A 12,985-nucleotide genomic window follows, 5' to 3' on the forward strand; every position below is an offset into this window, starting at 1 on the left:
GGGCAGGGCCAGCAGCCCCAGCACTCACAGAGGGCAGCAGGGGATGACCCGGGGTACCCTGGCCTCCCCTGGGCTGTCATTCCCCTAGAGGAGATGGCAGCGAGCACGGAGCTCCCCTTTGTGTCTCCCCAGCTGTGGGGCTGTGGGGTAGCAGCAGCACTCCCTGCCTTGGGAATTCTCCAGGCTCTGCTCCAGGACCTCTGGGGTTTGGCTGGGGCCAGGCTCCTTTGCCCAGAGCCACCCAGGGGTGCCAGGTGTTAAACACGGCTCTGCCTCCCTCCCTCTCCATGCTCTGGACCATCCCAGCCTTGTCACAGCACATCCTCCACTCGGAGCTGGGAAGTATTTCCCTCCTGGCTCCCAGCTATTGATTTCCAAGGCTCTGCCCTGCCCTGCAGCTGAAGGACAGGAGAGGAGAGGCTTCTGCAGGCACTGCCTCTGCCCGTCCCTCCCTGGAGCCCCCCTGGCACTGCCCACCCCGGCTCAGGAACACACGCTGAACACATCCCCACAATTCCTGCGGGGTTTGAGTTTGGAGACTGAGCAGGTAATTCCTGACCTGCTCTGGAACATCCCACGGCACAGGGGCTTCCTCTGCAGGCTGCCCTGCCCCAAAAGCAGTGGGCAGCCCAGATTCCAGAGCCAGTGCAACACAGCCAATTATTCACTGCAGTTAATTCCCCTGGGGAATCACCTCTGCTCCGGAGCCAGCCCGGCAGGGCTGGGGCTGTTCCCCTGCACAAGGGAAGGCTCCAGGAGAACTGCACAGGGACTGGGAACAAGGCAGGGAACAAGGACCCTTAACAGCCTCCCAACCCAAACATTCCAGGATTCTGCTCTCATTCCAAAGGAAATGGGAGAAATTTGTTTAAGAGGGACAGATTCCTGATGAGTGGGCAAAGAACCATCAGCAGAGATCACTGACACCCATGCAGACCAACACGTTTCAGTCCAGTTTTATTCCACAAGCATATTTACACCAGGAATTGTAATCCACAGAGGGCAGGGGTTTGTGGAGAAGCAGACTCTGGAACCACCCCACGGTGACTTCAGCACCCCCTCTCATCCAGGGCCACCTCCACACGCACAGGGACAGAGCCAAGCAGCGCCGAGGACACGCGGAGCCGGCAGCAGAGCAGCGGCACGGGGACAGCCCCTGGCACAGACCCACCTCCAGCAGCTTCTGCTCAACCTTCCTCGGGCTCTGAGCCTCCTGCTGTGGAACTCAGCTGCAACAGCACACAGAGATGGAGCTTCTGGGCTGCACATCCCACCTGGGCACTACACAGGTAACCCAGAGCGGAATAAAAGACATTCATTTCCTCTTTCGGAGCCATGTGAAAAGTCAATGCCTTCACTTTGGGAACAAGTACCATTTCTAGCTTAGCAGGTAGTGCCAGCCTCAGGTGCGAGCTCTGCAGCCAAGGAAAAGCTGCACCAACAGAGAAACTGAAACAAAAGGATTGGAGAGATTGTTTCTCTTTCCCATGAGCGGAAACCAGAAAATTTCACACAAAATATTCCACAAAATCAGATATGTAAGAAGGAAACACAGTCACAGCGAGTGTCACACAGGAATATTCCTACTGAAGGAAATATTTCAGTACATACAGCCAATAATTCATTTTTCCATAATTTTGATCATTTTTCCATTCAAAATGGCCCCCATGGTCCTTTATTTAAATAAATACCTGCACTGGTGGCAAAAACCACCTTTCTACATAAATACTGCTTTTTTTCCAAGTCTGCCATTGAACAGGATTTTTAAATTATTTATTTACACGTGGATCATCACTTTTCCTTCTGGCCTGGGCACAGCAGCACTTCCAACCCCTGAGGAAGGAGCCTTCCCCCTCGGGATCAGCCCAGGCCACGGCGCCCGTTCCAGCCCCACTCCCAGGCAGGCGCCTGGCTCCGGGGCAGCACCCACCGGCGCTCCCGGGCCCCGGGAGCACGTCCATGTAAACACGAGCGTTGCGGTAAACACTGACATTCGGGGAGGCTCCGGAGGGAAAAGGGGTCGGGGGACATCCAGCGCCGAGGGGCCGGGCTCTCCTGACCCCGCTCCCGGCACGCCCGGAGCGGCCCCGCGCCCTCTTCCTCCTGGAGGCACGGAAAGGAAAGGCTGTCAGTGCCACCAGCCGGCTGCCAAAGCTGGGCTGAGCCCCTCGGATCCCGGCTGAGCCCCTCGGATCCGGGCTGAGCCCCTCGGATCCCGGCTGAGCCCCTCGGATCCGGGCTGAGCACCTCGGATCCCGGCTGAGCTCCTCGGATCCGGGCTGAGCCCCTCGGATCCGGGCTGAGCACCTCGGATCCCGGCTGAGCCCTCAGAGCCCGGCTGAGCCCCTCGGATCCCGGCTGAGCTCCTCGGATCCGGGCTGAGCCCCTCGGATCCCGGCTGAGCCCCTCGGATCCCGGCTGAGCCCTCAGAGCCCGGCTGAGCCCCTCGGATCCCGGCTGAGCCCCTCGGATCCCGGCTGAGCCCCTCGGATCCCGGCTGAGCCCTCACACCCCGGCTGAGCCCGCAGAGCCCGGCTGAGCCCTCAGAATTCCTGCAGAGCCTGGCTGAGCCCCTCAGGATTCCCACAGAGCCCGGCTGAGCCCTCAGGATTCCCTCAGAGCCCGGCTGAGCCCTAGAATTCCCGTAGAGCCCGGCTGAGCCCTCAGGATTCCCGCAGAGCCCGGCTGAGCCCTCAGAATTCCCGCAGAGCCTGGCTGAGCCCCTCAGGATTCCCACAGAGCCCTCAGGATTCCCGCAGAGCCCTCAGGATTCCCGCAGAGCCCTCAGGATTCCCGCAGAGCCCGGCTGAGCCCCTCAGAGCCCGGCTGAGCCCTCAGGACTCCCGCAGAGCCCTCAGGACTCCCGCAGAGCCCTCAGGATTCCCGCAGAGCCCTCAGGACTCCCGCAGAGCCCGGCTGAGCCCTCAGGACTCCCGCAGAGCCCTCAGGACTCCCGCAGAGCCCGGCTGAGCCCCTCAGAGCCCGGCTGAGCCCTCAGGACTCCCGCAGAGCCCGGCTGAGCCCTCAGGACTCCCGCAGAGCCCGGCTGAGCCCCTCAGAGCCCGGCTGAGCCCTCAGGACTCCCGCAGAGCCCGCAGGACTCCCGCAGAGCCCGCAGGCCGCTCCCGTGCCGCGGCGCCCCGGCGCGGGGCGGGTACCTAGACCATGAAGCGGTGCTCCTTGCCGTCGTGCGCCATGAGGATGATGTTGCGGTTGGAGGTCCAGATGAGGCGCGCCAGGCGCAGCGCGGTGTGCGAGCCGGGCGAGGCGGGCTGCACCGGCGGCACCTGGTAGGTCTTGACGCAGCGCAGCTGGGGCGCCGAGTTGAGCATGCCGATGCTCCCCAGGAGAGAGGTGTTCATCTGGGGACACGGCCTGCCTGAGCCCGGCTCTGAGGGGCAGCGGTGCCCTCAGCCCGGGGCTCCGACACCGCCGTGCCGCCCAGCACTGAGGATCAGGGGACGGCTGGGTGGGAAGGGACCTCGGAGCTCAGCCAGTCCCACCCAGCCATCCCCATCAGGTTCTCCAAGCCCCCTCTAAGCTGGCCTTGGACACTCCCAGGGATCTGCTGGGTTCCACTCTTGGGAAACAGGCCGAGCACTGCTGGTGCCAGCACCAAGCTCTGAACACTGCGATCCCCCAGCCCGCTCTCCATGCCCCAACATGCGTGGCAAGCCTGGAATTTCAGACCCCAGGAATCCCGGGGTGTTTCGCTGCCGGTGCCGTGCCCCGAGTGCCGAGCAGTGCCCTGTCCCAGCCACCCTTCTCCCGGCTCTCCCGGCAGCCCGGCGGTGTCAGGGTGTAAATCACGGCATCCGGGGCCGGCAGTGTGCGAGCCCCGCTGACATTTTCACAATTTAAATCATCTTGAGTAATAACCCTTTTAGGATGACTAATGCTCCTGATTTTCCTGCATTAATAATCGTGCCAAACAGGACACGGAAGGGAAAAATCACCAGCGCACGAGGTCACATTTGAGAACTGCACAGAGCTTGATTAACCCCTTGTGTTTGGGCTGAAGGGATTTCAAGGACCATCCCATTCCACCCCCTGCCATGGGCAGGGTCACCTTCCACTAGCCCAGGCTGCTCCAAGCCCAGTCGAGATGTGACCTGGGATTTTTCCCTGCTGGAGCCACTGAGTGCACGAAAAGCAGGGATAAAACGGCCCAGGTGTCCTCACCTGCCAGAAGCAGAGGTGGCTGTCGGAGTTGGAGTACGTGGCCAGGTAGCGGCCGTCGGGGGCAAACGCCACGGCAGTGATGGGTCCCTTGTGGCCATGGATCGTCTGGGAACAGTCACACAACAGCAATGTGGCACAGCCAGGAGCCGGCAGCCCCACAACAGGAGCCCTCCAGGGAAATGTCTCCCCAGAGAGCTCCTGTCCCACAGCAGTTCCCCCAAAAAGGATCAAAGAGCCCAAGTTTTTTAAATCCAAGATGCCGCATGATATTCTCCTGGAAAACCCCATTCCCTACTGGATCAGCTCTAGCAAAACCCCATTAGCAGGGCTCCTGTGCCCATGCCCGGCTTATTAAAAGCCCTGCTCGGTGTGTGTGCCTGGAATGAGCCTGGTATATTAAGAACCCATTAAGATATTCATTTATTCCTGGTGGAAAAGGTGAGTGAACCCCAGATCTCTCTCTTCAATGGGATCCCCACAGTTAATTAGCTGATCCCATGTCTAGCCCCACCCCACTCTTTAGCACTTAACAAGCACGGAATACCTGTCAATAAAATATGTTTTGGTGAGACAAAGGTAGAAATCAATAGGAGCAGCACACTTGTTGCTCTTTTTACTCCTGGAACACGTTCCAAGAAGTACAAATCCTTCAGGGAATCCAGCTGCTTTGTTATTTAAAGGAAGTGCTTCTCTAATTGATGCTAATCCTTCCCAGCCAGGATTTTTGTGCTCTTAGCTTGTGTTTTCCACGAGCAGATCACTGCTGCTGCTCCAAATACTGCAAGTGACCCGTGCAGCTGCTCAGCTGTGCGAGCACACTGGAAACTGGGAGAATCCCTGTGACACCAGCCTGGAAATGTCTTCATTGTGTCCCACAAGGACGCTGGGACCGAGGGCAGCTTCCAGCTTCCCTGTGCCCAGGGCTTGAACGGGAAGGGAACGCTCCTGGGAGCCCCCTGCAGCACAGCACCCACTGCAGCGCAGCACCCACTGCAGCACAGCACCCACTGCACCCACTGCAGCACAGCACCCACAGCACCCACTGCAGCACTGCACCCACTGCAGCGCTGCACCCACTGCAGCACAGCACCCACTGCAGCACAGCACCCACTGCACCCCTGCACCCACTGCAGCGCTGCACCCACTGCACCCCTGCACCCACTGCACCCCAGCACCCACTGCACCACAGCACCCACTGCACCCACTGCAGCACTGCACCCACTGCAGCACAGCACCCACTGCAGCCACTGCAGCACTGCACCCACTGCAGCACGGCACCCACTGCACCCACTGCACCCACTGCAGCACAGCACCCACTGCAGCGCTGCACCCACAGCACCCACTGCAGCACAGCACCCACTGCAGCACTGCACCCACTGCACCCACTGCAGCACGGCACCCACTGCAGCACGGCACCCACTGCACCCACTGCACCCACTGCAGCGCTGCACCCACAGCACCCACTGCAGCACTGCACCCACTGCACCCACTGCAGCACTGCACCCACAGCACCCACAGCACCCACAGCACCCACTGCACCCACTGCAGCACAGCACCCACTGCACCCACTGCAGCACAGCACCCACTGCACCCACTGCAGCACAGCACCCACTGCACCCACTGCAGCACTGCACCCACAGCACCCACTGCAGCACAGCACCCACTGCACCCACTGCACCCACTGCAGCGCTGCACCCACAGCACCCACTGCAGCACTGCACCCACTGCACCCACTGCAGCACGGCACCCACAGCACCCACAGCACCCACAGCACCCACTGCACCCACTGCAGCACAGCACCCACTGCACCCACTGCAGCACAGCACCCACTGCAGCACAGCACCCACTGCAGCCCAGCACCCACTGCACCCACTGCAGCACAGCACCCACTGCACCCACTGCAGCACAGCACCCACTGCAGCACAGCACCCACTGCAGCCCAGCACCCACAGCACCCACAGCAGCGCTGCACCCACTGCAGCACAGCACCCACTGCACCCACTGCACCCACTGCACCCACTGCAGCCCAGCACCCACTGCAGCGCTGCACCCCAGCACCCACTGCACCCCTGCACCCACTGCACCCACTGCACCCACTGCAGCCCAGCACCCACTGCAGCGCTGCACCCCAGCACCCACTGCACCCCTGCACCCACTGCAGCACAGCACCCACTGCACCCACAGCACCCACTGCAGCGCTGCACCCACTGCAGCACTGCACCCACAGCACCCACTGCAGCACAGCACCCACAGCACCCACTGCACCCACAGCACCCCTGCACCCACTGCACCCCCTGTAGCACAGCACGCACTGCACCCACTGCAGCACTGCACCCACTGCACCCCCTGCACCCCCTGCAGCACAGCACCCCCTGCAGCACAGCACCCACTGCACCCCTGCACCCACTGCAGCGCTGCACCCACTGCACCCACTGCAGCACAGCACCCACTGCACCCACTGCAGCACTGCAACACAGCACCCACCGCACCCCTGCACCCACTGCAGCACCGCACCCACTGCAGCACTGCACCCACTGCAGCACAGCACCCACTGCACCCACTGCAGCACTGCAACACAGCACCCACCGCACCCCTGCACCCACTGCAGCACCGCACCCACTGCAGCACTGCACCCACTGCAGCACAGCACCCACTGCACCCACTGCAGCACAGCACCCACTGCAGCGCTGCACCCACTGCAGCACAGCACCCACTGCAGCACAGCACCCACTGCACCCACTGCACCCACAGCAGCACAGCACCCACTGCAGCACCGCACCCACTGCAGCACAGCACCCACTGCACCCACTGCACCCACTGCACCCACTGCACCCCTGCACCCACTGCACCCACTGCACCCACTGCACCCACTGCACCCACTGCAGCTGTCCCAGCAACCCAGCCCAAACCCCGTGCTTGGGAAAGCCTCCAGGAAATGCACTGTGGCACTAGAGGTGATGTGAAAACCCACACTGGATCACTTTCCTATTGATAAATGCGTATTTTAAATTGATAGTGCCCTCCTGGAGACAGCCCCTGGTATCTGATCCCTTATGATCTGGAATCTACCGTGCCACATCCCAGGGGTTCCCCCCTAACGGGGGCACCTGCAGCAGTGGGAAAGCAGCCGTGGCCTGGCAGAGCCGTGGAGAGCCAGGGATAAGGGAAAGGAAGAGCGGTCACACCAAGCTTTCCAAAAGAAATCCTGGTTTGGAAGCAATGTAAGGGAAAGCTCTATGAACCCACATCGCTGTCAGCACCTTTCATCATTTGATTTCATAAATAAATCAATGCAAATCCCCTCCTCTGTTATTTCTGTGTTTAGCAAAGGCCTCTGGCTATCCAGCTGAGGGTAGGCTCAGGAATTCCCTGTTCTCTGAAATCTAGGATGTGCTTTCCAGTGAGCAGGTTTGCCTGGAAACGCAGGTGTGCACTGCAGGACAAACCCCTTCGCAGCACCGCTTCCAACAGCAGCATCTTTTACTCTGTAATTAATTAAGCCAAGCCACGATTCATTCCAAATGGAATATTAAATCCTTTTCTGCCTTCCACATAAATCAAACTTTGCCAAGGCATCCAGGACTGAAATAAAATCAGCCCTGCACAATCCAATTAATGCTCGGATTGTTGGGATTTTAATTCTGGAAGGACCCAGGACCAAACATTATTGATTCCAGCCCAGGCTTAAAAGTAGTTTTTGCTTTGAAATAAACCCAAAATAACTTACGTTTCTCTTTAATCTTCCGGTGCAAATGACCCAGGTTTTAGGTACAAAAATTACATGTATTTCTGAAATGCAGCTCTAAATATTCATGATGAATCCCAAGATTTAATCAATAAAAATGGAATATTTCAGGGTCTCTCCTTATAGACCCAAATATGGTTGTAAAGGACAAGAAGATAATTAAAAAACCTGTATTGAGGAAATAATTGAGGGATTTTGGGACAGACTCTGGTACTCAGCAAGAATTTACCTGGGAAAATATGAACATTTTCCCATCATCCCAAAATCAACTATCAGGTATCCTAAAATTCAGTTCCCTGCAATCTCTCTCTCCAGTCTCGTTTGAGTGATTAATTTGATATAAAATACCATCTTACAGCATCAGTATTTTCCTGTGTTACTGCACCTTTAAGTGCAGGATTTTTACCTGTGTGTTAATAATTAGGAATCTGATGCAAAATATTAATAATTTGGTTGGAATTTTATATTATTTTAGTGTTTAATTGGGCAAACAAAGCTTATGCTCAAATACCTTAATCCTGTTGCCTAATCCTTTCAGTATTGTTATACACGAATTATAGTTGTAATTACTAATCCAAGGGGTTTATTTTGGGCTACAAATTGCCATTTGTGCCTAATCCCGTGTGCCTGGCTGGGGCGGTGCCGTGGGGTTCCAAGCTGGGCAAACAAAGGGCACATTTCCAGGTGGAGCCGCTGCTCTCAGAACTGTTTTCCAATTCCCTGTGCAGCATCAATTATCTTTATCAAATCCCAGATCTCATCTCAGCCCTGATCAAGATGGAGCCTCGCTGGAGCAGGACTGCCAGAGCCAGGGAAAAGCTGGGAAGGAAGAAGGAAGGGATCAATACTCATCATCGGATTGTGCTGCAGCTCAGGGGCTGCAAGGTGCTCAGGGAAGCTCAGCCTTCTTTTTGGGAAGCTGCTGGAGTTTAACCTCTGCCTCACCTGAGACCTGGCTCTGCTCGAGACAGGAGCGCTCCCAATCCCGCTGGAATGGCTGGAGAGCCATCCCACCACAGCCCTGCGGGATGGAGCTCAGAACCAGCACAGCCCTGGGCTCCCAGCTGGGAGCTCAGCCCCAGACCTGGCTGCTGAACGGCAGGGAGCCTGTGCTCCAGGATGAGACAGGAGTGCTCCCAATCCCACGGGAATGGCTGGAGAGCCACGCTCAGCCCCAGACACAGCCCCAGACCTGGCTGTTGGATGGCAGGGAGCCTGTGCTCCAGGATGAAACAGGAGTGCTCCCAGTCCCGCTGGAATGGCTGGAGAGCCACGCTCAGCCCCAGGGACAGCCCCAGACCTGGCTGCTGGATGGCAGGGAGCCTGTGCTTCAGGATGAAACAGGAGTGCTCCCAGTCCCGCTGGAATGGCTGGAGAGCCACGCTCAGCCCCAGACCTGGCTGTTGGATGGCAGGGAGCCTGTGCTCCAGGATGAAACAGGAGTGCTCCCAGTCCCGCTGGAATGGCTGGAGAGCAACGCTCAGCCCCAGACCTGGCTGTTGGACACAGGATGAAACGAACCTGGTGGGCTCCTGGATCCTCCCAGGTGCGAGGGCACCCCACCTGCCCAGGGGCTGGCTCCCTCCCCACCCCCTGGGAGCCCCTCACACAGAGCCCCCACCTCCCACCTGTCCCGGCGCTTCAGGAGCTCCAAAACCTGCCCACAAAGCCACTGCTGCTCCAGCTGGGAAAGCTCTGCGTGGATCCACAGCAAATACTACTGCTACCTATTCCCAAAGCTACAGTGGAGTTCAGCCAGTTTGTGAGGAATTCTGAGCTTCAGAAGGCAATCCCTGTAGTCTCTGTGGGGGAATGGGTGCGGGGAATGTGGAGGGGGAACGTGTGAGGGGAATGTGTGAGGGGGAGTATGGAGCAGGATTGTGTGAGGGGAAATATGGAAGGGGACTATGAGGAGGAATATGGAGGGGGAATATGGAGGGGGAATGAGTGAGGGGGAATAGGGAGCAAGAATGAGTGAGGGGGAATAGGGAGCAGGAATATTGAGGACAAATATGGAGGGGGAACATGGAGCAGGAATGTGTGAAGGGGATATGAGGGGGAATATAGAAGGCTGCTGCTGCCGTGTGGGACAGCACCTGAGTGCAGGGCATGGATCCTCCTTGGAACAGGGGCCAAACCTATCTCCCAGCTGGCTCCCAGAGGGAGCAGCCCTGGCAGAGAATGGGGGGCTCCCAGAGGTAAAAGCCCTGGCTGAGGACAGGTGGCTCCCAGAGGGAGCAGCCCTGGCAGAGGATGGTGGCTCCCAGAGGGAGCAGCCCTGGCAGAGGATGGAGGCTCCCAGAGGGAGCAGCCCTGGCAGAGGACAGGTGGCTCCCAGAGGGAGCAGCCCTGGCAGAGGATGGAGGCTCCCAGAGGGAGCAGCCCTGGCAGAGGATGGAGGCTCCCAGAGGGACAAGGCTGGCAGAGGACGGGGGCTCCCAGAGGGAGCAGCCCTGGCAGAGGATGGAGGCTCCCAGAGGGAGCAGCCCTGGCAGAGGATGGAGGCTCCCAGAGGGAGCAGCCCTGGCAGAGGACGGGGGCTCCCAGAGGGAGCAGCCCTGGCAGAGGATGGTGGCTCCCAGAGGGAGCAGCCCTGGCAGAGGATGGAGGCTCCCAGAGGGAGCAGCCCTGGCAGAGGATGGTGGCTCCCAGAGGGAGCAGCCCTGGCAGAGGATGGAGGCTCCCAGGCTCAGAGGACCTCCCAGAGGGAGCAGCCCTGGCAGAGGACGGAGGCTCCCAGAGGGAGCAGCCCTGGCAGAGGATGGTGGCTCCCAGAGGGAGCAGCCCTGGCAGAGGATGGATCCCAGAGGGACAAGGCTGGCCCAGAGGGAGCAGCCCTGGCAGAGGACGGGGGCTCCCAGAGGGAGCAGCCCTGGCAGAGGATGGTGGCTCCCAGAGGCACCCTGGCAGAGGATGGTGGCTCCCAGAGGCACGGCGCTCCCAGCGTTTATCAGCAGCCTCATGCAGACGGGTGAGCGAGCGGAGCCACCGCAGCCAGCGGCTCCGGGTCAATAGCTCTGCGAGCTGCTTGGGAATAATCAACAGCCAGGCCCTGGCACCCCGGGAGCTGCCAGCAGCCGAGGGACGGATCAATAGCGGCACGGGAAGGGCACTGCCCGGCCCAACCGCGCCGTGTGCCACACGGGAACAGCAGCAACGCCCACAGAGGGTTAATACAGTCATGGGAGGGGGAGGAGAAAGAACCTGCTATGGATATGGACTTATGGATATGGATATGGACTTTTGGATATGGACTTACGGAAAAATAGACTCAGTGTTTGCGTTTGGAATAGTCATAATACAGTCTACTAAGACAGTAAATTTTACTGAGGGGAAACCCCATCCTAGATAAATGCCAATTTATTTTTGTTAAAAAGGGGATTTTTGATATCCATTGATCATCCTATTGATCATTCCAAGTAATTTCTCAGTCAGTTCCTACAACCACCTTTCTTAAAAAGATTTAAATTACCTGGAAGGAGGGAAAAAACCAAACCCAAAATGCTTTTCAGGATCCCAAAACCCCTCACAGGAAAGGAAATTAAAAATCTGAGCATTTCTCCAATAGCACAGCTTTTTCAGCTGCACTACCCTCAAGTTATTTCATGTTTTTGAGCAGCCAGAAAAATCTGCAGTTGTGAAAAATTACGTATAAAATCAGACTTGGAGGTAGGAATCTGTAGCCAATAGATGGTGCTGCCCCACAGTAATTTATCTGGAAATTTTTTGTGTCTCATGAATAATAATTAAGCCTGAGAAGGACCTGTCCTAATTATCCTGGGAGTCCCTTTGGTCACCCCCAGCTCTGTTTTCCATGGTTAATTATTAAGAAAAGTAAGGAACTAAGTGAATATTGCCCAGCACAGAGTAAATAATTCCCAATTTCTGGGAAAATAACCCCCAGACCTTCAGCCCAGGAAACGAGGCTGAGGTTTCCCCGATGAATCCGGCGGCATTCGCTCAGCGCCAGGGACCGGAGCCAGCAGGACTCGTACCCTTCAATCCTTCGTTGAGCTGCTGATCCCTGGGTGTTACCCCGGGTGCCCAGCAGCTCAGCATCTCAGCAGCTGAGTGCCCCCAGGGGTGCTGAGTGCCCCCAGCCCCTCCTCACCTGGCACTTGCCCGTGCGGATGTCGTAGAGTGCCACGGAGCCGTGGCGCGCTCCCACGGCGATGCGGTGGCTGCGCTCGTAGTAGCTCACCATGTAGAACCTGGGGAGGAGCACAAGGGCACAAGGGGCTCAGCCTGGCACAGCACACTCCCTGGGATCCCACTGGCACAGCCTGGCACAGCACACTCCCTGGGATCCCACTGGGACAGCCTGGCACAGCACACTCACTGGGATCCCACTGGCACAGCACACCCACTGGCTCAGCCTGGCACAGCACACTCACTGGGTGAGCTGGCACAGCACACTCACTGGGATCAGCCTGGCACAGCACACTCACTGGGATCCCACTGGCACAGCCTGGCACAGCACACTCACTGGGTGAGCTGGCACAGCACACTCACTGGCTCAGCCTGGCACAGCACACTCACCGGGTGAGCTGGCACAGCACACTCACTGGGATCCCACTGGCACAGCCTGGCACAGCACACTCACTGGAACAGCCTGGCACAGCCTGGCACAGCACACCCACTGGAACAGCCTGGCACAGCCTGGCACAGCACACTCACTGGAACAGCCTGGCACAGCACACTCACTGGAACAGCCTGGCACAGCCTGGCACAGCACACTCACTGGGATCAGCCTGGCACAGCACACTTACTGGGTGATCTGGCACAGCACACTCACTGGCACAGCACACTCACTGGCACAGCCTGGCACAGCCTGGCACAGCACACTCACTGGGTGAGCTGGCACAGCACACTCACTGGCACAGCCTGGCACTGCCTGGCACAGCACACTCACTGGGATCCCACTGGCACAGCCTGGCACAGCACACTCACTGGGATCCCACTGGCACAGCCTGGCACAGCTCACTCACTGGCACAGCCTGGCACAGCACACTCACTGGCTGAGCTGGCACAGCACACTCACTGGCTCAGCCTGGCACA

The 12,985-nt window shown here is 58.5% G+C and overlaps 1 protein-coding gene across 4 annotated transcripts in view; it reads right to left on the reverse strand.

Moving 5' to 3' along the window:
- Window positions 1-940: 940 nt before the first annotated feature.
- The window catches only part of WDR7 (WD repeat domain 7), a 55,762-nt gene continuing 43,717 nt past the window's right edge, over window positions 941-12,985 (reverse strand). For all 4 annotated transcript variants that reach the window (XM_038124413.1, XM_038124411.1, XM_038124412.1 and 1 more), the window contains 4 exons: window positions 12,039-12,138; window positions 4,183-4,287; window positions 3,159-3,362; window positions 941-2,103 (listed from right to left, as the gene is read on the reverse strand). In XM_038124413.1, the coding sequence (XP_037980341.1) occupies window positions 3,159-3,362; window positions 4,183-4,287; window positions 12,039-12,138 (409 nt within the window). In that variant the 3' untranslated portion in view covers window positions 941-2,103. The remainder of the gene's footprint in view (window positions 2,104-3,158; window positions 3,363-4,182; window positions 4,288-12,038; window positions 12,139-12,985) is intronic.

The sequence above is a fragment of the Motacilla alba genome, chromosome Z (assembly GCF_015832195.1).
Source record: "Motacilla alba alba isolate MOTALB_02 chromosome Z, Motacilla_alba_V1.0_pri, whole genome shotgun sequence".
NCBI lineage: Eukaryota > Metazoa > Chordata > Aves > Passeriformes > Motacillidae > Motacilla > Motacilla alba.